The sequence below is a fragment of the Clinocottus analis genome, unplaced genomic scaffold (assembly GCF_023055335.1).
Source record: "Clinocottus analis isolate CAN_PGR_092001 unplaced genomic scaffold, fCliAna1.0.p SCAF_15, whole genome shotgun sequence".
NCBI classification, from domain to species: Eukaryota; Metazoa; Chordata; class Actinopteri; order Perciformes; family Cottidae; genus Clinocottus; species Clinocottus analis.
This window is the reverse complement of record NW_027175876.1, coordinates 3829265-3854287: the sequence shown is the minus strand read 5'-3', so window position 1 is coordinate 3854287 and position 25023 is coordinate 3829265. Positions and strand designations below refer to the sequence as shown.

At 45.2% G+C, this 25023-nt stretch overlaps 1 protein-coding gene across 1 annotated transcript; it reads left to right on the top strand.

Annotated features, from left to right (window-relative positions):
- The first annotated feature begins 680 nt into the window (after positions 1–680).
- ppp1r14c (protein phosphatase 1, regulatory (inhibitor) subunit 14C) lies at positions 681–21407 on the top strand. The gene is made up of 4 exons (XM_068577625.1): positions 681–1030; positions 16458–16541; positions 17542–17574; positions 18830–21407. Exons 1-4 carry the CDS (start codon positions 794–796, stop codon positions 18902–18904), a joined length of 429 nt encoding a protein of 142 aa, XP_068433726.1. The 5' UTR covers positions 681–793; the 3' UTR covers positions 18905–21407.
- Positions 21408–25023: the final 3616 nt, after the last annotated feature.

Below are 25023 nucleotides of genomic sequence, written 5' to 3'. Positions count from 1 at the left end.
AGTGGGCAGAAGAGCTTGGCAGGAATGGGGAAAGACCCTCTGCTGATGCTCTGGCGGGCATCTGCTCGCTCTCCAGCGCGCGCGGGTCGTTGCACGAGCATTGAGGGAATTTGGCCAGGGCACTCCAAAAAAAAAATCCCCACCGTAATGATTTTGTCACACTTTGAAACATATTTTTATACTTTAAAAAAAAAAACGAATTAGCATTCGAGGGGTGGTCATATCTTGTCTGCTTGTCCCTTGATGAAACTCGAATCCTGCCATTTATGTTGTGGCAAATACGTCTGGAGAGGCAAGGCAAAAATCACCATTTCCTCCAGAGCAGACTCCATAAACCTGAATTATTATATACCTCGGATTTGAGCCAGTCAACCTAGTCTAGGTGAAGTTGACTTCTTGGCCGGTCACAATGTCATTGACTCTCATCATGCTTGTACAACCGATCTGGCTGACATTCATTTACATTACATTCAAGCTCATTTTGCCGGCTGTGTGAAAATCCCATAAGGTCCCATACACTTTTTTTCAACAACAGAAAAGAGGTTTACCTTCCTAAAATCTTATTTTTAACACCAGACAAGCGCCTCAGATGCTCATTTCTTGCAGCGTTTACGCTCCGCCTTCTCAGCTATCTCCGGCGCTGCGCTTTAAATAGCAGCTGTTTAAAAGCTCCCCACCATTCTCCTGTCTGCTGTGCACCTCTCAGTCTCTCCTCTCGACACAGCGGTTTCCCCCCCTCCCCCTCCAACTCACTCACACACATTTCTTATCAGCCCCAAGAAAACACCCCGCAATGTCGGCCGCCAGCACTGAGACCAGCGCCCCGCTGCCAACCGCCGGCAGCCGCGTCTTCTTCCAAGGTGCGCCCGGAGTTGGCTGCGTGGGGTCCGGCCCCATCTCCACCGGCGACGACCCGGTCCAGAGGAAGCAGGGCAAAGTGACCGTCAAGTACGACAGGAAGGAGCTGCGGAAAAGACTGGTGCTGGAGGAGTGGATCATCGAGCAGCTCAGCGAGTTGTACGACTGCGAGGTGAGTGGCTCGTACATCTTTATTAAACCACACGAGGCGAGCCGGCGCTCCACATCAGATGCGGGAGACGCACAGAATGGCACACGGGGACACTTGTCAAGGTGATGAATGTATGGCTTGGAAACACAACAGGATATCACATTTGAACTCACTTACTGCAATGACTTGGCCGACTTTACGCGTGCTGCATATACATCACATCATCATGGAGCAGTTATGCATGCTCATCTGGGATTTTCGATGCTTCCCTCCAGGCACTGTCTTTGCAAAGGCGTTGGGAAAAAAAAAATGACCCCTCCACCCCCACATATTTTACAGCGAACCCTATCACCCTCCATTAAACAGGCTGTCTTTGGGTTTATTGATGGCTCTTTGTCCTCTGCAACACTGATACCTGCCGAGAATAGCAGGGGCGTTAAAGCGACACAAGAGCTGTCTGGTTTTAAAAAACGTTGCTCTTTACACCCCGATGTTGACACAATGCGTTTATCGTCTCTGTCGTTGAGGGGGAGACCGACAGTGATTGCTGGTTGAACTGAATCGAGAAACGGAGAGCGAGAGAGAGAAACCGCACGGTTGCGCTTTTTACGCACCACGTCTCCTTTTATGTTTTTTTGGATTGTGTTCATGTTACAAAAATGATGTCCGATGTGTAGATTGAGAAACTGCACTCTGCAGTCATTGTATTCTCTGGCGCTGGTATTGACTTCTAATTCGGGTTTAGTCCTCGAGAGCAAGAGGCATGTTGCGAGGCAGTGTTTCAGGTCCACCGTTGGTGTGAAGCGACGCCTGGAATTAAGTCCTGTCGTTATTCTGAGGCACATTTCTGACCTTTTCAACCCATTTCACCTTTCCAGGGATGATCTGTCGCCAGACGATATTGACAGCCCCATTATTCTGCGCTCTCTTTAACATTTTAGAAAAAGGGGAGGGGGAGATTTTGGAGAGGGCTGTGGGTGGAGAGGAGGATGGGGGGAGGCGGGAGGGGGGGGGGGGGGGGGGGGGTGCGAGGGATTCTATAGGTGATGTGTAAGTGCAAGAGTGCTCGACCCACAGTGGGGGAGGGTGGGTGGGGGGAGAGAGAGAGAGAGAGAGAGAGAGAGAGAGAGAGAGAGAGAGAGAAGGAGGAGGAGAGGAAAGAAGGGCAGTGGGTTAAGGATGTGCTGATGCTGTGACTCTCCTCACCAGCCAATCACCTCTTCTGGCTCTGACCCCCTTCCTCGCAACAGAGGGTCTGCACAAGAGCGTGTGCACACACACGCACGCACACGCACGCACACGCACACACACGGACACACACACACACACACCGCAGGCATACAGCGAGTCTGTCGCCTCTCAGACTCAGCCAATCAGAGAAGAAACCAGGCGGTGTGAGCGTGCATCCACATGCACGTGCCTGCACACATGAAAGCGCCAGATGACACCACACATTTAAATTACCAAGCAGAAGGTGCATGCGGTTGTTCATTTATGCGACGCATCCCCGACTATTACCAAGATTGATTGCAGCGCGTGCGCATGCGCAGGCGGGAAACACCTGCACAACGCACAGCAGGACACCGACTATCACTTCAAAGCCTGATTGTCTGTCTCAGTTGCCTGCTGACGGAGTATTGCAATGCAAATAATCTCCCCATACAGAAGGCAAATAGGCTGTCGGCGTGTCTGCTGAGCCATTACGGTTCCCTGCAGCTCCAAACTCCTTCCATCTTCTGAAACATCACCAAAGATGTCTTTTCTTCTTTTTGCAGCTATCCATAACCCGGAGCTGCTGGGTTGTTGTTTTTTTCACGGCTGTAATCTTGTTTGCAGGCTCCATCCTCTCTTCATTGCCCCGCTGGGGGTTCTCACTTAAGTTGCAAAGAGCTGCATCGCCCGTCAGAGTGTGCACTGGTTTACATTTCAAAGCCGGACGAGCTCTTGGCCTCCCGTCTCAGTCTCCCGTCAGCAGGTGCGCTTGATCTACAAGTCGTGCGATGCTTCTCTCGCTTGCATCGACTATTTGATGTTGTTCGATGATTGCTGGATGGCAGCGTGCAGCGTGCATCTCATTTTGAGCAGCATTTGCCTTCCTCTCCCAGTGGCTGGGAATGTTTAATGCAAATGCATGAATCTCAAATAGTCAAAAACACTGCCACAAATAATCCGTGTTTTGTTAGACTGCTGCACTGGGATTTCTGGATGGAAATCAGTCGTTTTATTTCACTATTGTAGCGTTACTGTTGAAGAAGACTCCCCTCTTGCCTGCACATGTCTCTTTTGCCCAGACTTCAATCTAGATTTCCGTATAGATATTCCCAGCAGCATGACACCTCCTCAAATTCTGTCTTTCACACAGCAAATGGGATAATATCACCTGATAATCCCCTGGCTCTCGCGCATTATTGCCGGTCTGATATCATGCTGGCTGCTGCAATAAGCACAGTGCTGACTGCTGGTAGAGAGACATGGAAGCTGGCAGCGTTTCAGAGGACAGAAGGGAATGAAACCAGTGCATCATTATTTTGACACGTTGTCTCCGTGGTGCATTGTTGAGGCTTGCTTTCATCTGTTCGCCCATGAATAGATCCATGACGGCGGTGTTTGAGCAGCTGGGCTTCGGCTCTATACTCATGATGTTTTGGTCACGTGTCAGTAAACAGGAAGTCACACTCCCTTCACGCCTGCTCACACCTCCATGCCCAGATTTAAATTAGATGTGGGTGTGTATTTTTTTGTGTGTTGACTGTGTGTGTGTAGGTGTGTGTGTGTGTGTGTGTGTGTGTGTGTGATAGAGAGATGGGGAGACTGCTGGTTTGGCGTGAAGGTCAGCCTCTGTATCAGTTTCATAAGAAAACCTGATAGGTAGGAGAGAGAGCATCACGTGTGTGCGTGTGTGTGTGTGCGTGTGCGTGTGTGGTAATGAAAAACCCAAGACAAGTAAAGACCTAAACTCTCACAGAATACTGGCAAGTCCAAGAAAAGCCGACTGATTTAAGACATCTTCATCAGCTCAAAGTAACTAAAAATTGTATTCCCTCCACAGAAACTTAGCTTAGCTTAGCATAAATACTGGCAAAGGGACAGCTGCTCTATATTAGCTGCCTTGTAACAAAATCCCGCACACTGTCTATCTTGCAAAAGTACATTTGTATGCGCATAAGAACAAGTAATTATTCTCAAATTTTTTGAGAAGCCGTTTTAAATACGGACTGGCTGCAACCAACCACCCACTTCATTCCTCGCAAAAGGAAGGTATAAATACCAAACTCTATCTATGGCAATCACGAACATCATTATAGCTAGGAAACACTGTTTAGTAACAAAAGCTTATCGTCAGACTTATTCAATAAATACAAATCTCCATTATAAATCCAGCAAGGCCTCGCAAAACATATTTTAGATAACAATAATCCCACGTGAAATAAAGTAGGTCCCTATAAATAGACCCTACAAGCCCCAAGAGGTAATTGCAGATATATTTAGCAGGTTACATCAGCGGATAGACTTGCTTTACCAAATATTACATTTAGGCCTATCGGCATCTCTAATACTCAGATTATGTTGTGTTTAACTCATACAATGACCCGAAGTGCAGAGCCAGAGCCAACCCCTGGTTTCCAGTGGTTATGCTCAGCTAAGCTCACCTCTGCTTGACCTATACAGCCTCCTCACGTCAGGCGTGCCGGTGGTATCAAGCTTCAGATGGAAATCTCGACAAAAAAAGGCAGCTTCACAAAATGTCACACTATTTCATCAACCTTGAAATATTGCTGAGGGTGACATTTACTTAACAATTCAATTACTTCCTCTTCCTGTGTCTTTTATTGAAATAATTCATTCCGACTGTGGTTCTAATTTGCGATGAGCCCCCCCTCCTCCTCCTCCTCCTCCTCTTCTTCCTCCTCCTCCTCCTCCTCCCTGGGCGAGAGGATAACAGAAGGTGAGTTCTGTCAGAGATGGATCACCTCTGCTCTTCTGGGATATGTTGCCTCTGTTCATTTTGCCGTTCAAAAGACAGAGAGGAGCGAGATAGAGAAGCGCCTCAGACCAGTGCTTCCAGTGCTCCCAGTGCAGCTCTTAAATGCAGCGAAGCCCTTGGAAAACAGCCTCTCGCTCTCCCCTTCTCATGTTCTGTTCTGCTGTGGTCTGACAAAGCCATCGCTCACACTTGCAGTACATTTTAAACATGCTGCTGCAGTGTTTTCTCCCTCCAACTCCTTTACAGTCCGTACTTCTTCACTGGTGATTTAACTTTTGTTGAAATAAATAGCTGTTTGGCTCCTGTCCACCATTGATGTAGAAGAGCAGTGGATCGATATATATCTCCATTTAGACAGATTATCTTTGGTACTTAGAATGTATAAAAAAAAAATAAGCAACACATATATCTTTTGAAGCCTAAGGACGGGGAGGGTCATGTTGTCCAACCAGCAGTCCAAAATGATCAGAAGGAAAAGCAGCAAACCCTCATATTGGAGAGCCTGAAACTCAAGATTGTCTGGCATTTCTATTTGAAATGATAATGAATTTGTTTCAGCACTGATGTTGAGTTCATATCTGAAGTCTTGTTGATTGAAAGACAGATTTGTCACCACAGTGATGTGAGAGAAGCTCCACACAATCAATGGAGGCGCTTGAGAAAAAGACTTCATTCTGTGTGTTCGTGTGTGTGTGTGTGTGTGTTCGTGTGTGTGTGTGTGTGTGTGTAAGAGAAAGAGAGGATAACAGAGCGGTACATCTGACGCTGCAGTTTCATGTGCTGTTGGGGTGCATGCTGCAGAATGAGGGCCTCTGAAATGCCCTACTTCTTCACGGCTCTGCATCAATAGCGCCCCCACTCAATGGAGTGTATTCATGTGTGCGAGCACGGGCGCTGCCGACATGCAGCGCTCTGCCCCTCTGGCTCTGTGCGTGTGTGTGTGTGTGTGTGTGTGTGTGTGTGCACGTGGGTTTGTGTCTATGGGAGTTATGGGAGTCTATCGACGGAAAGAGGTGGGGGGGGGCTTTCTGCTGCTCTTTGGCAGATCGGTCAAGGGTGCTTTTCCATGAATGGATGAGCACGAGCCCTTGTATCCAATTGTAACACACACACACACACACACAGGTCAATGCATATTCGGACCAAATGGAGCAAGACGAACTCAGAGATGAAGCATCTTCTCCGTCTTCTGTCTGCTGCTCCCTTTCTCTCTGGATCATCACCTCGAGACGAGGCGGGAGTTGTGTAGGAGGGCTGTCTTAAGGCGTCTGTGCGCATCTGTGGACAAAGGAATGTGCGTTTGGTTGCTGACATCAACACTAGGTTGAACCCGCTTCCTCCCCCCCCGAAACATCTTCATCCCTATCTGCTTGCATCGTTATCCAACTCCTCTTCCTCCTCCCCCTCCCTCGGGTTTTCCTGTGACCTCGTCAATAACATTACACTTTACTCGCCTTTCACGTTAGTCTTGCTGGGAAGGGGGGGACGGCCGTGTATCAAGTGAACCTCATTGGGGCAGCGGAGGAGGCGTAAACAGTGCAATTCAAGCCAAGTCATTAGCAGCGTTCGATACGTTCAGGAATAGCACGCCCAGGGATAGACGCACACATATTGACATACAAAGGCATTGCGTTACCGTTAAAGCTACTGTATTGTACACATATAGGTGGAGACAAACGCTGCTTTATGATCCAGGCTACTGTTATGATGGTTTATGGGGTGTCTTTCCCCTTCATTAGCCCATTAAAATGTGCATCCATCACCTCTGATACTTGATGGATGTGATTTAATCTCACGAGGCTAAGCTTGATTACCTCATTATTTTTCTTTTAAATGGTGGCTCCTTGTTACAGTTAATCAGCTGAGGGTCAAAACTATACAGAAGGAAAAGGGAGCGGTGGGAGGGAGGGGGGGGGGGGGGGGGCAATGAGAAAGTGTGGTAATTAAACAGAAAAAAAGGGGAAGAAATATTCATTCATTTAATTACAACGGATCCACCCACTGGGAGATTTAGTCAATTGGATGTTTGTTTTAATGGATGACCCTGATGTGTTTACGGATCTGGCGCGTAAGGTCATTGTTGAGTTTGTTATCTGGGTTGTCTGTGTGTAAGGGGGGCGGTGGGGGGGGGGGGGGGCAGACATTTAAACTACACAGCCCAAAAATAGCAGCTCGCTTAGCGTCCGTGTCCGAGGAGCACGTTGTTGACACATTTCACGTAGCACCTGCACCTCGATGCATCTGCTGCTAGACAAATCAGAGGCGTTGACAAAGACGACCTTTTAGCGGGCCGAGAGCCACCAGCTGTTGTAAACAGCAGAACGCTGTCAACTATCTATTACAAAGGTTACGATGCGTTTGTTCCCCTTTTTTTTATCTCTAAACACGCTTCATCCCATGCTTCATGCTTCCGCCGTTATCCTCCTCTCTGGTTTCAACTTCCGACCCACCGGGACACCCACCTGTTTTCCATCCTCCTCCTCCTCCTTTTCCTCCTCCTCCTCCTCCTCTCAGCGGTTCTCCCTTGAGTGTTTTGTTCTGCCGTCATCCCGGTGGCTCTCACATGCGTGTGGATTAGCCATTTTATGTCTGTAGTTGACGCCATTAATCACATTTGCCTTCTAAGTGTAGGAAAAGGTTTAATTGCTACTTCGAGAGTGCGATAACCTCCCCACAGAATCGAGCGCCGCACATTATGATAAAACGTTGAAATGAGCAAGTTTATTCTTGCCGTCAGCCTACGCCTTTCTTGTTCCATTTCCTCCTTGTCCTTCATGGGTTCCCACTCTATTAACCCTGTATGCTGTGTTTACCGGCTAAGCTGTGACACTACAATGCCGTGATAGTGGGTTGAGATGTTTCTACAAGCCCCAGGGACACATATCCGTCTGCCGGCTGCATAGAAGAGAAAATCAAGATGGATTGGGTGAAAAGTAAAATGATGTGGAAGGAGCAAAACGTCTGCAGGTTATTAACTTGAATGATACGTCTCGCAAATATAGCCAGAGTCCCAAGACACAGTCAGGCGGCAATACAAAAAAATGGTCTTTAAGTGGCGAGTGTAATTGGCGATCGTAGTCGGGTGACATGCCGGATGCAAATTGTGCGGCCAGAGTTGCAAAGACGGAAAGCCGCTGAGACCGCGAAAGGTAAGAGATGTTGAATGTTCACACTCACACACGGACTTTCTTGTCTTTCCAAGGCATCCCCTCCCATCGCAAGACGATCCAGTTAAATCACTGGTTTCATTGTCGGCAGGCCGACACAATTTATAGACTGGCTGTGCACAAACACTGACTCACTCTCTGTGGTTGGCACGGCGAAAAGATAGAAAAACACTGGCGTCATTCACACGTGTCGGCGAGAGGGAGACCGAGGGAAAGACGGAGCGGAGGAAGATTATTGTTTTGACTGGCAAAGCCAACGGGGTGTGTTCATGCTGCCGCGCGTTTTACTTGGATGTCTTACCTTTGCATGTGCTGAATGACTGCGCAGATTCGGCAGCAGTGGTAATGGTTCCAATCAGGAAGGAAGAAATCTGAAATGTGTGCAAAGTAAGTACAGCCAGTTCAAGTCGGTTCATCACGTCTATATCCTTGATTCCACTCTACGTCCTCACAACAGAAGGTTTCCTAAATGCCTCTGAATTTGAATAAATCCATTAAATTTGACTGGCGGACAGGGTATGACCCCGGTGCTATTGAAGCTTAAAGTCCAGTTTGGCTGGCAGCTTCGCTTGGCACCGAGAGCAAAGGTCCAAATTGGTCCCGACTGTCATTGGCCTTGGCCTCGGCGAGGAGTAAACACAGTAAAGTGAATCACAAATCCCAAAACGGTCACATAGAGTCACATGGCGGGACGCTGGCAGTTTCATGAATCCACAACAATACTCTGTCTGGGCTTTTAAAGCAGGACTTTGACTCAAGGATGGTGAGGGAATTTAAGGGATTTCGACCCTGTGCAGCAGAGCATGCGTGCGTCAGCAGCTGCCGCACAAAGAACTGTTAAAAGGGTGGATGTGGGTGTCGATGTGGAGGCCTCAAATCTCCTGTTTATGCATTTAAAGCTGCTCGTGCGGTTTTTGGGAGAGTCCTCAGTTTAGTGGCATCTCTGCTGCTTGCGGATGACGTTGTCTTTCCAGCAATAAAGTGCTTGATATTCACCGTGTTCGGCATTATTTAAATATGGGACAACGTTCCTACTGTGACGGATATAGTTGTGGTGCAAATGGCTGGCAAACCACGGCAGGAAGTTGGAAATGTGTATGTGTGTGTGGGGGCAGACACCTATGTAGATATCTATATAGTAATCTAGTGGGACGACCTTTGACCCCTTGCTGTCCTGGCTCTATACATCTGAGTTAGTGGCTCTCTCCCTAGAAAGTGAACGGTGTGCAAAACGAAGACATGGCAGGCCACCAACACCTATGAGTTGATGGAAGGTCTGAAGGAAAATTACATCAGGACTCCAACCCTTTTGTGGAGAAGCAACCACAATGAGCAGTCAATGAGGGATTAAGACGTTTACACCACGATTGGCTTCCCAAATTCAGCATGCAGAAGCATTGTTATTTTCCACTGGGATTCTCCTTTGAGGATTAATTCCTCCCTCCCAGCTCTCTTCTTTTTTCACCGGTTCCCCTCTCTGATATACAATGTCCTCTAGAGTACAGCTGAATCAGCGTGGGAAAGAGCTTTTTTGCTGCAGCAGCTAACTTTATCCAGTGAAGTCACATCATCCGCGCTGTAAGGGGGGGGGGGGGGGGGTGCTGGAAGACGAGGGAGGGAGGAAGAGAGGAAAGGCTGCACAGCCGAAACACTTCTTTCAACCAATGCACATTCTGTCGTTACTGTTCCAAGTAGGCGTCTCACACTATACTTTATAGTATACACTATAATACAGTCTTGGGGTTCCTTTACTTTGTTCAACATGGGGGGGCTTTGTCCTCAATTTTCTAGACCTCTAAGTTGCTGTTTTTTCCACTTGTCCCATCCATCGCCCTCCATTCTCCGACACGCAGTAGTTTCTCTCCCTCCATTACCTCACGCCGGCTCCTCAGATGAACTCATCTCTTTGATGTGACACAGGAAGGCGGCGTCGAGAGGGGGGGGAGAAAAAGCTGAGCTGTGAGATTTTTACTGTGTTGTTGCCTCTTCATCACAGTGACCAACTTATCTGCACACTCCCCATCCAGCAGCATCCTGATTCCTCTTCTTAGGTATTGTTATCACTCTTCTATGTCTCTATTTCTTTTCACTTCCCTTTTGAGGACTCGTATCCCTCTCTCACAGGCCTAATCTCATCTCTGCACAGTCTCTAACAATATCATATTATTATATTTCAAGGCTAGTGAAATCTTTTTTCTTGCATACAGAGCGGTGATTAAAGATGCCGTGGGCGTCATTATTTTATTGACCTTGATTTGTGTGCGTGTGTGTGTGTGTGTGTGTGTGTGTGTTCTTAATATTATCCAAGTTATGTCAGACACATTCTGAGTGTATTCCTGAGAGAGGCCGAGACTGAACGTTCCTGTGCTCTTTGCACCAGTGGAACATAACCACACTGTCTGTGTCTGATTCTCTCTCACACTGACACACACACATACACAAACAGACACACACACTGAAAATGCCCTGAGAGAAAATAACAACCGATAGACTGCTAAGCCTCCATTTTCAGCATCTGTAGCTGCCATGATTGTCCTTCTCGCTACAGTAGCACCCCACTCTGCAACTGCCGGGGCCGCGTTGGGCGCTAAAGTGCGAAAATAATAGACGGTATAATCTCTCTCCTTATGATGCAAACTTCACACTTTCAAAAAGCAAAACATGCCATTCCTGCAGGGAGACGTACAGCAGACCGACCACCATCACTAGCAAGATAATCATACTGTGGAATACAAATATATTATTGATATTTTGACATGAGACTAAATACTGTCTTTGATTTGAGATATTATATTATCGTAATGTTGCATACATTTATTTTCCTGGTTTTGTCTGAAGTTTGTCTCGATGATTATCCTGTTTAGAAAAAATGTCATTGTGTTAATATTTGGTGAAAACACAAGTGGTCAACCCGACAATCCCAATATGAATATTGTGATATTTGATTGTTTGATTGCTCTACATTGCTCAGCCCCAGTATATGCCATGAAGGTGGTTGGTTATAATTGGTCATAATGGTTTTTGCATTGATTACATCCCAAACACAGCTTCATCAACTACAATTAGAAGTGAAAAAATAATGTTGCTTGTCAGTTAGCTTGTTGTGTTGTGTGCTTCTTCTTTGGGGAATTCCTTAAGTGGCCAACTCGGCTACCAAACTGACTTCATTTCTGCGGTAAAAACTAAAGTTACTGTGAAGTATTTCCATCGCAAGTTAGCAGCTGGCCACCCGGCCATTATCTAATCAGTATTGCTAGATTGTGAAACCGCTGTGCATGCACACAAACAATTATATTGCCCCTCACTCACATAATTATTATTATCTTTAGCAATGACCTATTCAGGAAGTATTTTCCGCCGTCCAATGCAGCCGCAAGGTGTAGTTCACGTAAGACGGCTATGAATAGAAACGATCATGAATCACTTGGCACAGTGAAATGATTCCCTGTCAGAGGGAGTTTGACTCTTTGTTCAATGAGAGTGTTTGAAGAGAGTCTGAATAGTTAGCGGTGAGTCACGGGGTCGGGCCGCTCGCATTCATTTCGATTCACCTCTTTGCGGGCAATGATGGAAGATTTTCTCTGTTGGACAGAGTCTCTGAATCAAAGTTGTCTTTCGACCGTTGATTCTTGCAAGAAGGAAAAGTATGCAGCAGCCACTCAGAGCAGTCTGTGACACAACATTCAATGAGACAACAGTCAACGCCTCCAAGCCACGGTGATACAAAGAAAATCATGGCATGAGCTTGACCTCTTGTCCCTTGATCCTTGAGGTCAAAGAAGTTACATAACCGTCTATCTGTTCATGACCTCCTCTCATGTTCATAAGTAAGGAAAGAGTCTGACACACAAGCACACACACTTTCTCAGCGCAAACACAAAAACAAACACACTGGCGGGCCTGTCTCGCTCTCTTTTGCTCGCTGGCTCGAAGACAAAATCGACTCAAAGTTGCGTTCATTAGAACTAACACTTTGCTCCTTGTTATCTCTCTTGCGCGCACACACACACACACACACACACGCACCATCGTCGACACACAAGATGCACACACGGCTTCTTTTCCTGTTTTCATCACTGTGTCTTTCTTCGATATGCAAAACGCACAAATTCTTAATCCCGTGCCCAATTTCACACTATCGCATTGTAAACTATACACAGTGTTGACAGTGCCCTCTTTTGGCTTTTCATACAGAGATCACACTTTTCTACTAACATCAAGCAAAAACTAGTCAGAGAAATAACATTTTTTTTATATATTATGGCCAAACTAACTATTTTTCTTGCATTTTGTTTGCATTTCTCTGTGATCCTCCTATTTTTTTTTAAAGTATAATCGTTTTGTTTGTCGTGATGATGATACTGAGGTTGTCTCTTCATCTCTGCACCCGGTGTAGGAATACCAAGCTGTATACCTCCCATGAAATACATATATATATATATTTATGATGAGGTTTGTGCCTCTGTCTACTGTCATACAAAATCAGCGCAACATCAGATATTGTTTTGGCGCGACGTTGAACTATTCCTGTGAGTGTGCGTATGTGTGTGTTGCCTGTCCCTTCATGTCTCCAGGCATTGTGCGCTGTCACTTAGTCACCCTTCCACTGCTGGCAAGATGGAAAACCATTTTCCCCGGGGGGCAGTGGGTGTGACCTCGACTATGTCAAGACTCTCAATCACCAGCAGGACAGCGACAACTTCCGTGTTTGTCTGCATGTTAAGCGTGCGAGCGTTTCCATTCGTGTCATTGCGTGCAGCGTACTTAACACACTGCGGTGCTTTCCCACAAGCTCACAAGCACCACGTTGACTCCACATTGACAGAAGCCCTGTGGTGTGAGAGTTTCTCTGATTGATGGCAGCGCGTCGTTGGTGATTGCCTGCAGTCATGCCTCACACACACACACACTCACACACACACACACACACACACACTCACTCACAGGCCATTGCCCTGGTCATCACCAATCACAGTGACAGAGGGTGAAAGACTGCCTGCTGACAAGTGGAATTCTCTCTTTCACACTCTCTCTTTTCCTCAATCACACACACACACACACACACACACACACACACACACACACACACACACACACACACACACACACACACACACACACACACACACACACACACACACACACACACACGAGTTATAACCACCATGCTATATGATAGATTCACTTATTCATTTTATTATTAGGCGAGTAATTTTCTCTGCAGCCTATATAACTGTTTTTTTTCTTTCTTGTTTATGGCCTTCCTGACCGAGGCCGTGATCTCAGTGCCCTGCTCACGTATCCGAAGTGGCAGGTGTAGCTGCCGTCAGGTGTGAACAAGCTGACTCTTCGAAGGAGCCGTCCGTTATGATTCGTTCTTGAAATTCTAGTTTGGATCTCTGAGGAGTTTCATCTGTCCTGAGGGAATGAAACTCGCTCATCTCTGTCTGCCTATGTCGAGAAGGCTTTTGCTTGACTCCTTTTTCAGTTGTTCTAATGAGCCGCACCAAATGGTTCTCTACTGGCGTACAAGAGAGCAGGAACTAAGCATGGACGTTGAGGGGAAAGCGTTGAGGGCTTTGTACATGAAACCGAAAACAATGTAGAAGCTGCACTAAAGCGTACAACTCAAAGACAGTATCTACAAACAACATGCTTGCTCTTTCTTTAGCTTTCTTGTTTGAGCTAGTGTAGTGAACGTATCCTTAGGTGATTTAAAGGTACCGTTATCTTAAACACGTTACATTATGTGAATTTTAGACACTTCAATTGACTGCTTCTCAGCAAAGCTACCGTTCTAGTTTATCTGTAATCCATTCTTTATTTCATATTTATGTGGCATAACAGACTCAATCACTAAAATGCATGAAGAAGGAGTCTTCAAATGCAGAAAAGAGGTCTTTCTTCCAAATTGCAAAATTCTATGCCATGATAATTTCATATGATGTTGAATAATTAAGTGGCCATGAGGTATGGGCTTGGTAGGACAGTAGAGAGAGGAAAGAAGAAAAAAAAAGACCAAACCTGATTTTGATACTTTTAAATAGCAACATAATCCATCCATTTAATCTCTCTTCTCCGTTTGAAATAACTCCCCTGATGTTTTCACATTTGCATATAACCTCAGTCCTCTGGATCCACTCTCTGCTGTACTAGAAGATGACAGGTTTTAATATGTTCTGCCACATTCCCTCATTTCTCCGCCTTACTTTTCTGTTTCCTTAGCGAGGGGGTGGGGGGGTTCAGAGCGAGAACCGCTCGCTAAGAACGCAGAGTGATGTCAGAGCGGGAGGTCAAAGGGGACGCTCGTCTGCAGAGAGAGCGAGAGAGACGCTTAAAATGCGGGTTGTGTAAATGCCTCTTAAGCGAGGATGAAGGTGGGGTAGCCTTCTGTGCGAGTGGACGTATGAGTATTTGTGTGCATGTTTGTGTGTGAGAGAGTAAACAAATGCAAATGAGATATGTGCAAATAAGGTTTAAGTTCACTGATGCCAAGTGGATTTTTTTTTTTTTACATTAGGCATATATGTTTGTTGCGTACGTGAAGCATATACCTAGTTGTTTCATAGTCATCCTTATAGTTAAGTTTCACTACTCCAGTTGTTACAGTTAATTCATTTGTAGTCATGCTGTCAAACATAGAGCACATCATGTACAACACTTACCACTTGTTTTGCGTTGGGTACTGTAATTTCAGAAGGCATAATTGTGAGATGATTCTATTCTATTCTCTGTGCACATCATCCCACCAACGCAAAAAGTGAAATCACAGCGGCTGAGCTTTAATGCTGAGAGCGTAATCAAATCGTCCTTCCGTCCTCTCTGTTCCCGTGTCTGAATACCAGCGCTCGCTCCAGGCGAAAGCATAAAGGAGTCCTCTGAGAGCACATAGACAGACACACACACACACACACACTCTCAGATGCACACACGATTTAAAACCGTGCGTCCTGTGCAGAGGGAACCAGGGATCATCCACCATGCACTAAAGGCGGTATCACATTCTTGCTTGCTGCCCAACAAGGATGTTCAATCTAAAATAGCATGTGTTTGTTTTGTGTCGCTTATGGCTAACCATTTTGGAGAAGCATTGAATACATTTTTCATCTTATCAGGAGGTGAGAAACGTTCACACCCACCAACAGCAACACAACATTAATATGCGTTCGGCTTATCATAGGGCAGATATTTACTTTTTTTTGGGGAATGTGTTGGTTGGAAAAAGGTGACCATGGTTTTATGCGAGGTTTTCAATATGTGAGAGCCATTATGATTCAACAAAATCATACCAAATGGAGCATGAAGATGAAAACTGACTGCACCGATGGAAGATGATGACAGTTAGTCTGGAGAACATTGCACTGGGAGGAGATGCTAAATATCCTGGACAATCCTAAAAAAAGAGACCTAAATGTGTTCAGGAGCAACATTTAACTTACTGCTTGTTCTTGTTCGTGATATTGGTTATGACAAACTATTAGGTACAGTTATGTTTCGCCCACTAAAGCACTTGGTTAAGGTTTGGTAAAGATTCTGGTTGTGGGTAATAAAAAGGTACATAACCATAATTGCAGGTCTGCGACATGACTCAAATGGCGTTCTACGCCATGAAATTGCGGCGGTATTGTGGTACTGGGGAGAAATTGCAGAGTCCATTTTGCCGCAACCATGCAGGATGTTGCAGTTGGTAAAGGCCACTTGGACAAAGAAGCTGTACTTGCAGATGGTTTCTTTGGCTTCAATTCCCAGAAGGGAGAGTCTTAAAGATGCATCAAGCGCTGGGAGGAAAGGTTTGATCCTCCCTGTGTGCCTCTTTAGCACAAGCCTGGCGGTTAAATAAAATGAACCCGAAGAACAGCGGGACCTTTTGAAGTGGTTGGTGCGCAGAATACAGCCTCTAACCACCGAGCCGCTAAACGGCCCGGCCCCGGCAGCGCGGCGCACGCCGCACAAAGACGTTTCCAGATGACGTCTGCTGCGAGTAGGCAAATATGTGTTGGCGCGGTTCTAGAGCCTGGAGTGCCGAAGTGGAGAAACAGCGTTTTGAATGCAGAAGTGAAACGAAGGAACTAGAAATGAGAGTCGGTGTAATTGGGGTTGTTTTTGTTTTTTTTGTCTGGATGTAAAACCATGACAAGTCATTGCATCAGCGTTTTATGAATATCATTCCGACACAAAGATTCGTTAGTTTCCCCATTTATATTTTCCCGTTCGCCTCCTCTCTCTTGTTGGTTTTTGTCGCCTCGAACAGATCTGTTTCCGCAGCTCACTCACCCACAGTGCTTTTGTGTTTCAGGAGGAAGAGATGCCCGAGGTAGAGATAGACATCGATGACCTGCTGGAGGTCAGCAGTGACGATGACAGAGCCAGCAAACTACAGGTACACCCGCCGAGACTGTGTGTGTGTGTGTGTCTGCGTTTGTTCTACCTGCACATCAACTGAATGCACCTTAAAAAGAACACTTTGGCATCATTCTGCCGGGTCCCTATACTTGTGTCAGAGTGAAAAATGAGGACAACTTTTGAAATTGCTCCAGCAGTGAAGGATTACGCTGCAGCCGCTAGCAATGTACGACCACTAAACACAAACACAGTGTTTTTCCTTTACCTTCCACTTGATCTGATGATCTGTGTGTTGCGTCTCTTTTCCGAAATCTGGCGTCGCACCCTCGTAGTCATATTCAGCTAAATATACATTGACATGACATAGATTACACTACGCTTTCTGTTCTCCAACACAACAAAAAAAAACGTGTGTGTCCTGTGTAACCAGCATTGTCTTCCTGCAACGACTCATATGACACCTAAACAAAGCGAAAAAGGAATATGCAAATGATTTATTTCTCTTTCCGGTCCTTTGCATAATGTTGTCAGGCAATTATAATAACAAGCTGTCAATCAAAAACAAGCCCTCCGAGGGACTTTAATTGACGGTGAGGAGTTTCTCCAGTGATGACATTACCGCCTGTTTAGCGGTTGTCATCTGCAATGTTTTTTTCTCTATAACCAATTGAAACAAAAGTGTTGCCCCCATTAGTCACTTCAATACAAAAACATGAGAAAATAGGGTCCAGGTTCTGCTTTGAGTGTTGAATTAATGACTATTGATTGAGAAACATCGCCGTCCTCTTCTACTATATGCTGCATTTCTCTTGTTACGACTGTTATTGGTGGTGCATTCAAAGACACTCTCGACTGATGATAGCAGGCTGACACCGAAGCCGAACATGCTCACTGACAAATGACAGAGCGTTTGGAATTGTACAAACCTTATTCCAGTTTATCTGAGTGAATCCATGCAAAATACAGGAGCCGTGACGATAAAGTTTGAAATCATCCAATCTGACTTCAATTTCTTCTTCTTTTTTTTTATTTCACAGGAATCATTAATAGACTGCTACAAACCAACAGAGGTGAGTATGTTGAGCGTGTCTGTCAGACAATAACACACTGAGCGTCATCGACCCAGCAGCTTCTGTGCGTAGAGACGTTATTGACGCTCACATGTCGACCTGCAGCGTATCGAGCGCTGCATGTTGAAGCATTGTGTGCCGCGTGAGCGCGTGTGGTTCATTGATGCCTTGTGACACTTACACACATTCATCTTCTGTTGCCAATGTCATCCTGACCTAAATATACCATGAAGGGGTTTAAAAGGACTAAAAGTCACACGCTAACACACAAAAGGCGCTGTTTGACACTGTTAGCTAATTATTATATACACAACATTTGTATTTATTAGTTAGGTTTCATTGTGTTTAGTGGGAGTACGTGAATGTGTGTGTGTGTAGAGATGTTAAGTGTTTGGGTTCGAGTGAGGTGGTTTTAAGTATTTGTAGAATATATAATATATTTAAGTATTTGGGTGACTACAGGTACCGCAGACCAATCACATTACCTCTACACACGGCGATCTCCTTATCTGTCATTTGCATGTGTGTGTGTGTGTGTGTGTGTGTGTGTGTGTGTGTGTGTGTGTGGTCAGACTGTGACAACCACTCCAAGGTCATTGGTTTCCAAAGCTACACGAGTGTTCAACCAGGTTGACAGCTGATTATACGTGTCACACACACACACACACAACACACACACACACTCTAATCCCTTGAGAACGGAGCAGCACAGATGCCATTTTGAAAACAACACCACAGAGAATGCATCAGTTGGGGAATAACAGTGAAAGACAGAAGTAATGGAGAGAAATGTGACAAAGGCACGGAGTGATGGAGGGACGATGAAAGGAAGAACGAGAGCCCTGTTGGAAAAATAAGGTACACTGAGAAAATAACGGCAGATGAAGTGAGGGATAGAAGCTATTACAAAGACAAGGGAACAGAGGGATGCGGAGGAACATATGAAAAGACAGCTCGAGGCAGAAAGACAGACAGGAGTGTCGTGGAGGGAGGAGAAGAGAGAGACAGAGAGAAAGAGAGAGAGCAAGGGGAGGCATCAGTAACTGGGTCATAAGCAGAGTCACCCCTGATATAATGAGGGATATGATAGTCCAACAGATTCACCACCACACTTACATCGTTGACCTTAATGCGATCTCTAGCTCAAACCCAAGCTTGCATCTTGAAAGAAATAAACATTGTGACTGCGTGTTTGCATGTGTGTCGTCTGTGTGCAACTCTCTTCCTACCTATTTGTTTTGTCTCTTCTTTGCAGATCTTTGTCCGTGAGCTGCTGGGCAGGATAAGGGGAATGAGAAAACTCAGTGCGCCAACTAAGAAGGGCCTATAATGGCTGTGATGTCGACCATCAAATCAGCCATAAACTCCGTCATCTCAGCTCCACCTACTTAACCCATTCAACATGGACTGTCATCACACAGAGTAACTTATGTAAACAGCATTAGTAACCATGTCGCAAACCTGCAAACAGGCACCATAAACTCCACGCATATAGCACTAGTCATTCATTTCCCAATCACGTAGAGTAACAAGGTGTATTATTATATTTGACTGTTGAAAAAGTACAGGCGCTAAACAGAGCCAACATGGTTAAACAGCAAACAGCCACAATAAAATGTGATGCCCTGTAAACGTGCCCGAACTGCAACTGTGCGTCAACATGCATACCACCTAATTCCACATTTCAGAGCCATGTTACAAGCTGATGCTGTAATCCAAACAGCCATAATGACGAAAAACACCAACAAAAAAGGGAAGGTGGTAATAAAAATGTTTGTACTGCAGTAAGTGTGAAATTAGCTGTAGCACTATGTAAACACAGTGCTTCATGAGTTTGTCTTTTTTTTTTTTTTTACTGGAGGTGTTTTGCCGTTACCTTCTTTTAAAAAAAATGTACTGTATGTTGCCATTTATTGTTCACGTGATTGAAATGTGGTCTTCAACAGTTTTTTGTCCTACTTTAAAGTCACCCTGCTTATCCTCACTCCGTCAGTGCTTGCAAATGTAAGGGAGCTCTGTAGTTTTATTTGAAGCACAAGGCGTTATTACATCCACTTTGCCCTTTTTGTGACGCGTAAACTCTGGAAAGAGTGGGGCCATTTTAGCACGCGAGGCTAAAATAGTGTGAATATTTGAGCTTTTTACCCCACTGTTCTAGTATACTTTTCACCACAGCAAGGCATGATGGGTGTTGCAGTTCTCTGTGCGAGACTACAAAACCTGTATGATTGGCAGCCTTTCACTTATAATGTGATGCGGTGTTGTCCGTTGTTCTCCCTCATCAGAATACATATCAGTTGGTTGTTTAGGTTTAAGCACAAGGCCCATACATTGTGTTTGCTTCACACACTCTGGTCCACTTAACTCTGCTGGCCTTCAAAAAGGGACGTTCAGGATCAGTTCCTTTTTTTTTTCTCTCAGCACTGAACCTTAACTACTGACAACCTTAAAGGCTCAACCAGACCTGGTTGAGTCAGAACCTGAGGACAACTTGAAACCGTGACACTTAAAACCGGTCAGGTTCTGCAAGGGAAGGTGCGCCACAACTGGGAGTATTACATCTTAAATGTCATACGTCATGGCAGCATTAGTGCGACACGGCATTCACACAGAGGTTGTTTGTCAAATTAGCAAAAAACAACTTCGAAAACGGGCGGAGAATTTTAAGATGTTTGAAACTTTTCCAGGTTGCAGATGATGTGTTGTAGTTGCATAAGCCCGGGTTTAAGTAGGGGGATTTATTTAATTATTGTTGTCTATGTGCACCAACACACTCAAAAACCTGTACGCTCTGGTACAATCATGACTCTGCTATGGGGTTGCGCCCAGTTTCACTTCCAAGCAGTCAATCGTGTACCGACCGGAATGGAGCAGACTTAAATCTGCCACCTGAGACACCGTCAGCTGCCGAAGACAAAAAGCAGGGCGGTGTCTCATTTTAACATAACACTTGCAAAGCACCCGTCTTGCATGCTAACAACAGAGAGAGAGGAAAAAAAAAAAACACTGATAGAGAGTATAGATATTATGAACTTATAATCGAGCAAAAAATACTTTTTTGACTTAGCTACCATGTCTGACTTTGTAGAACTCTTTTTGGTTGAAACGACGTGACGGTCACGTTGGAGAGAATCCAGGAAATTTTTTAAATGGTGCTGTTTTTGATGTTCTTCCCAGGTTTTTTGTTGTATGAAAACACATTTTCACTGTTAAATTGATGCCAGAGAAATGTGTCTGAAGAAGCGCGTCTGTATTTATTGATGGGCTGCATACGGTCTTAGGTGGCGTCCTCTTTGCATTTCCTTTCCCGCAGTCTGGACCGGGCACACTCAGCCAGCGATGGTTGAAAAAAAAAAGATCATGCGTTTCCTGGATCAGTGAATTGGAAGGAAAAGTTAAAGAGGGCGCCGTTGTAGACAAAAGAGATGCATCCAGGGTTCATGTCGAGGTACTCCGCCGGATTTTCTCTGTCAAGAAACTGTTCAGGGGTAATAGGCTGATAATTCATAATTTATGGGATCTCAAGTGGAGAGTATTTTGAAAGTTTCCATACTAGAGAGCTTTATGTTTGCATGTATTTTTAAAGTTGCATGTTGAGGGGAACATTTTGTTGGCCCAAAGCTTTTTATTTCACAAAATGAAACACTTTCCTTTTTATACCTTTATTATTATTATTATTATTATTATTATTAAGACTAAAAATATTCAGTTTTGCAGCTGCAGTTTTTGTTTTTCTGTACATCCACAATAAGCGTTCTTGTTTTTAAAATGTAATGTGGTGTGTGGTTTGTTTTTGCTGATAATAAAAATGCAGAAGGACTCTGTACTGTTTAAACAGACGCCTTCCCTGTGTGATTTTATCTGCTTCAATGGGTAAAGAACGTGCGTCTGTGTGCTTTATTCAACGCAATGGTTTGAAACCACTCTCGTGCCTGTCCGATAAATGTACAGCCAAGTTTCAGCCAGTAGCACTTTGGCGTAGCATAATGACTGGAAACTGCCAGCCAGGCTCCAATTAAAAAGGTAACAAAATCTCATAAATTACCCCACAATACAGTTTGTTTGTTTCATTTGTACAAAAACAAATAAATGACAAGTTTCTGTTTCCAGTCTCCGTGCTAACCTAAGCTAACTAGCTGCTGTGTGCGAGTGTGTGGTCCTTGGCATACGGGCTTTCGTGTGTCTCCGTTTCTGCACGAGGGGCATATTCCAGCTTCATGGTTGCCAAATGTGTTCCTTCTGAGTGCCACACAATGTGGCAGTAGTTTAGTAGGACAACCCTGTCTGATTCTGTAAAGAGCCCATCGGCGTATGACATGATTGCTCAATGAGCGCATGAGTAGCCTTTCTCTGCAGCATGTCTAGCCCCATATGGACCAGCTTACTGTACACTGTTGCTAGGTAGAAAGTGCCCATTGATGCTGAAATTCAAGAGGGTGCTGAGAAAGAAAGAAAAAGAAAAAAGGGATGATAACCAAATGGGGACAAATGAATCTCATATGGTCACGTGGGGCAATATAGGCCAGTTTAGAGAAGAGACAGACAGAAAGAGCGAGAGAGAGAGACATACTTGGTGAACGCGCCACGGCTTTTATTCCCGCAGGGGACGTGGATGTCTTCTGATTCACTGACACACATTTCCCCCGAACAGCCTCGTGGATTTCAATGCCGGAGACAGAATTGCGCACACGTACTTGCGTGTCGGGAGGAACAGGGGAGCGCGGCCAGCGCGCCGGCGGTGCGGCGCAACGAGGCTGCGGTGTGCCTTTAAATTCCATGACCCACTTTTCACAGCTGGGGCTGGCTGGCAGGGAGCGCTCGTGCACGCTGCCTTGAATAATTGGGACTGCAAGGTGAATGCGAGGAGAATAGTTAAGGACGGGAGCATCCCCCCCCCCCCGGCTCCCTAACCACTGCCTTCCTACTCGACAGCCAGTGTGCCCAGTTCAGTCAGCTGGCTGCACACCAGCAGATCTCACGCCGGCACAGTCCTCGAGCCGCTGCCGTCCACGCTGTCTCAGATTATTACAACTGATGCGAATGGAGACAGTTGCTTGTCAGCCGAAAGGAAATTGAATGAATACATGATATGTGATTGGCAAGAGTGAGGAAGCGCAATTTAAATGAGCACTTATCTGTTTACACTGGGGAAGCCACAGCACATTTTCAAGGAATACAATAGAAAAAAAACCTCACATCCAATGTGAAATAGCCAGGCAAACCCCACTGTAAATTCCCATCCCCCTCCTTATTTTTGTCATTCTCTCTCTCTTGATCCTATATATTCCTCTCCACCCCCCCTTACTCTCTTCTTCTCCCCTCCCTTTGTGGATTCAATGATCCATCATGCCAATACTTCAGAGAGACAGAAAGAGAGAGGAGGGGGCAGATTGAGAATAGGAAAAAAAAAAAAAAAAGACAGACATGCACTGAATATGACCAAGCCAGTAAAGGGAGAGATGAGAGATATGGGCTTGACAGCAGCAGAGTCTCCACCCCCTCCAGTTCCCTTCTGCTGGAAGATGGATCCCGTCTCGTCTCCATCGCCGTGGAACCCATCAGACAAACGCCGGGGCCGACTTGTCACGGCGTTGTAGGCCTGCTCATTCATTCACATGACAGGCAATTCAGCCACACAGCAGCACTTACTACCCAGACAGAGAGAAAGAGAAGAGGGTGAAAACTCTTCCATTTACAAGGCCTGCTCCACCAGAACCTTCTCCTCTCCATCCCGATTGTAACCTGCAAGCGATCTAGGACAAAGGGACCACTACTAGAAACAAAGTGCATAGCAAAGTGGGCCAAACGAGGTTCCAGCAAATTGAGTAATTTCCAACAGGATTGTGAATCTGACATCTCCTTAATATTTGATTCTACTTCAATTTTAAGTACAACCAAATCCCTGGGAACAACCTCCTTTCTCAACTCTATAAATACTATATAACACACATGCACGTGTTCCACTTACACAGCTTGCATACGTGTGTGTGTGTGTGTGTGTGTGTGTGTGTGTGTGTGTGTGTGTGTGTGTGTGTGTGTGTGTGGCAAAACCTGCTGTGCATCTTGTGGGAAATCTCTTTAATTTCACTACGCTGAGCTCATTCAATTTTCCAGTAGCCCAGACATGAACGTTACAACTCTTGCTCTTCAAGCATAAAAAGCGGTAGTTCTGCACATGATCACACAGAAATTGTTGCCAATGTTGACCAATTTCTACCACTACCACTTGGACTACTACTAATGCTGCTACATGCAGCTGGAGGTGAACACACAGAGCACATTTGACTGAATGAGTGGGAATTGCTTTTGTGCAGCTGTCTGAAGCAGTTTTAGTCAGAATTTCAAAGCTTTTACATTTACCTCAGTTAGTCATCACCAATATGATGGCTTGAACGAAAGGGAATGAAAGTACTAGTATGAATGTACATTATTCACTGCTAATACCGATGCATCAATTCATAAGTACTGCAAAACTAGTTGTAAACCAGTGAAACGAGTAAAAAGTACATTATTTGATGCCAATACGAATGTACTATATTTTTTACAAACATAAACATCCTTAGTTTTCCCAGAACAGGTGGGAGACCCTTTTCAGCTTGTGTGCATACATAGTCTAGATGTTGTGAATGTAAATCTTTATAGATAAGTAGCACCCGAACCACACCCGACACAATAAATGCCCCTGGAAGTCAATAAAACACTGCTGCTATAAGCACCGCTGCTGCCGACAATAACACTACGACCACAAGAGGGATTAATGGCAGGGATTTAGAATTAATAGCACTATTTACTTGGTTCACATCCATATGTCTGCTGCCCTGTGTGTGTATGAACTGCTTGTTTTTGAGGTTTGTTTTCCTTCATGTGATTGGACCTTTTTGTGCATGTGCAGTGGGATTATAGATCGGGCCGATGTTAATGGCCTCATACCTATAGACACAGCATGCGCTTTGCAGCTGAGTGTGTGTGTGTGTGCGTGTGCGTATGCACGTGTGTGTGTGTGTGTGTGCTTAAGGCAGGGCAAGTCTATTTAGACAACATGGGGGAGTCCTGTTGGGGGATCCTTCTCTCTGCAGGGGGGGGGAGTTCAGATCATCCTCCATTATGCCATCTGTTTCTCGTGAATTATGTAGAGACAAGAGATAATTGAAGAGGATATTATACTAACAAAACACAGACTACATGCTCAGCGCATTAAATGGTCTTATTTGATCCAGTATGTAAACAATTATTTCATCAAGAAAAAGAGAAGAAGATAAAAAAAAAGACAAGTTAAAGCATCCTGAATCCTGTCATTCGCCGCTTTCCTTTTGTTTTATACACGTGATCCCGAAAATGAAAAGTGAGGTTTTACTAGACGGTCTTAATCGTCGAAACAATGACAAAAAGTTGTGCGTTGCTATGGAGATGTGGTCCCGACTGTCTGCTTGCCTCAAAAGGTAAAACGAG

What these genes read in the sequence shown, in the direction of transcription:
- ppp1r14c (XM_068577625.1), top strand. Translation starts at nt 794, where the DNA reads ATGTCGGCCGCCAGCACTGAGACCAGCGCCCCGCTGCCAACCGCCGGC. An exon ending in GCGAGTTGTACGACTGCGAG is followed by an intron (nt 1,031 to 16,457) that starts GTGAGTGGCTCG and finishes TTTGTGTTTCAG; the next exon opens with GAGGAAGAGATGCCCGAGGT. An exon ending in ACTGCTACAAACCAACAGAG is followed by an intron (nt 17,575 to 18,829) that starts GTGAGTATGTTG and finishes TCTTCTTTGCAG; the next exon opens with ATCTTTGTCCGTGAGCTGCT.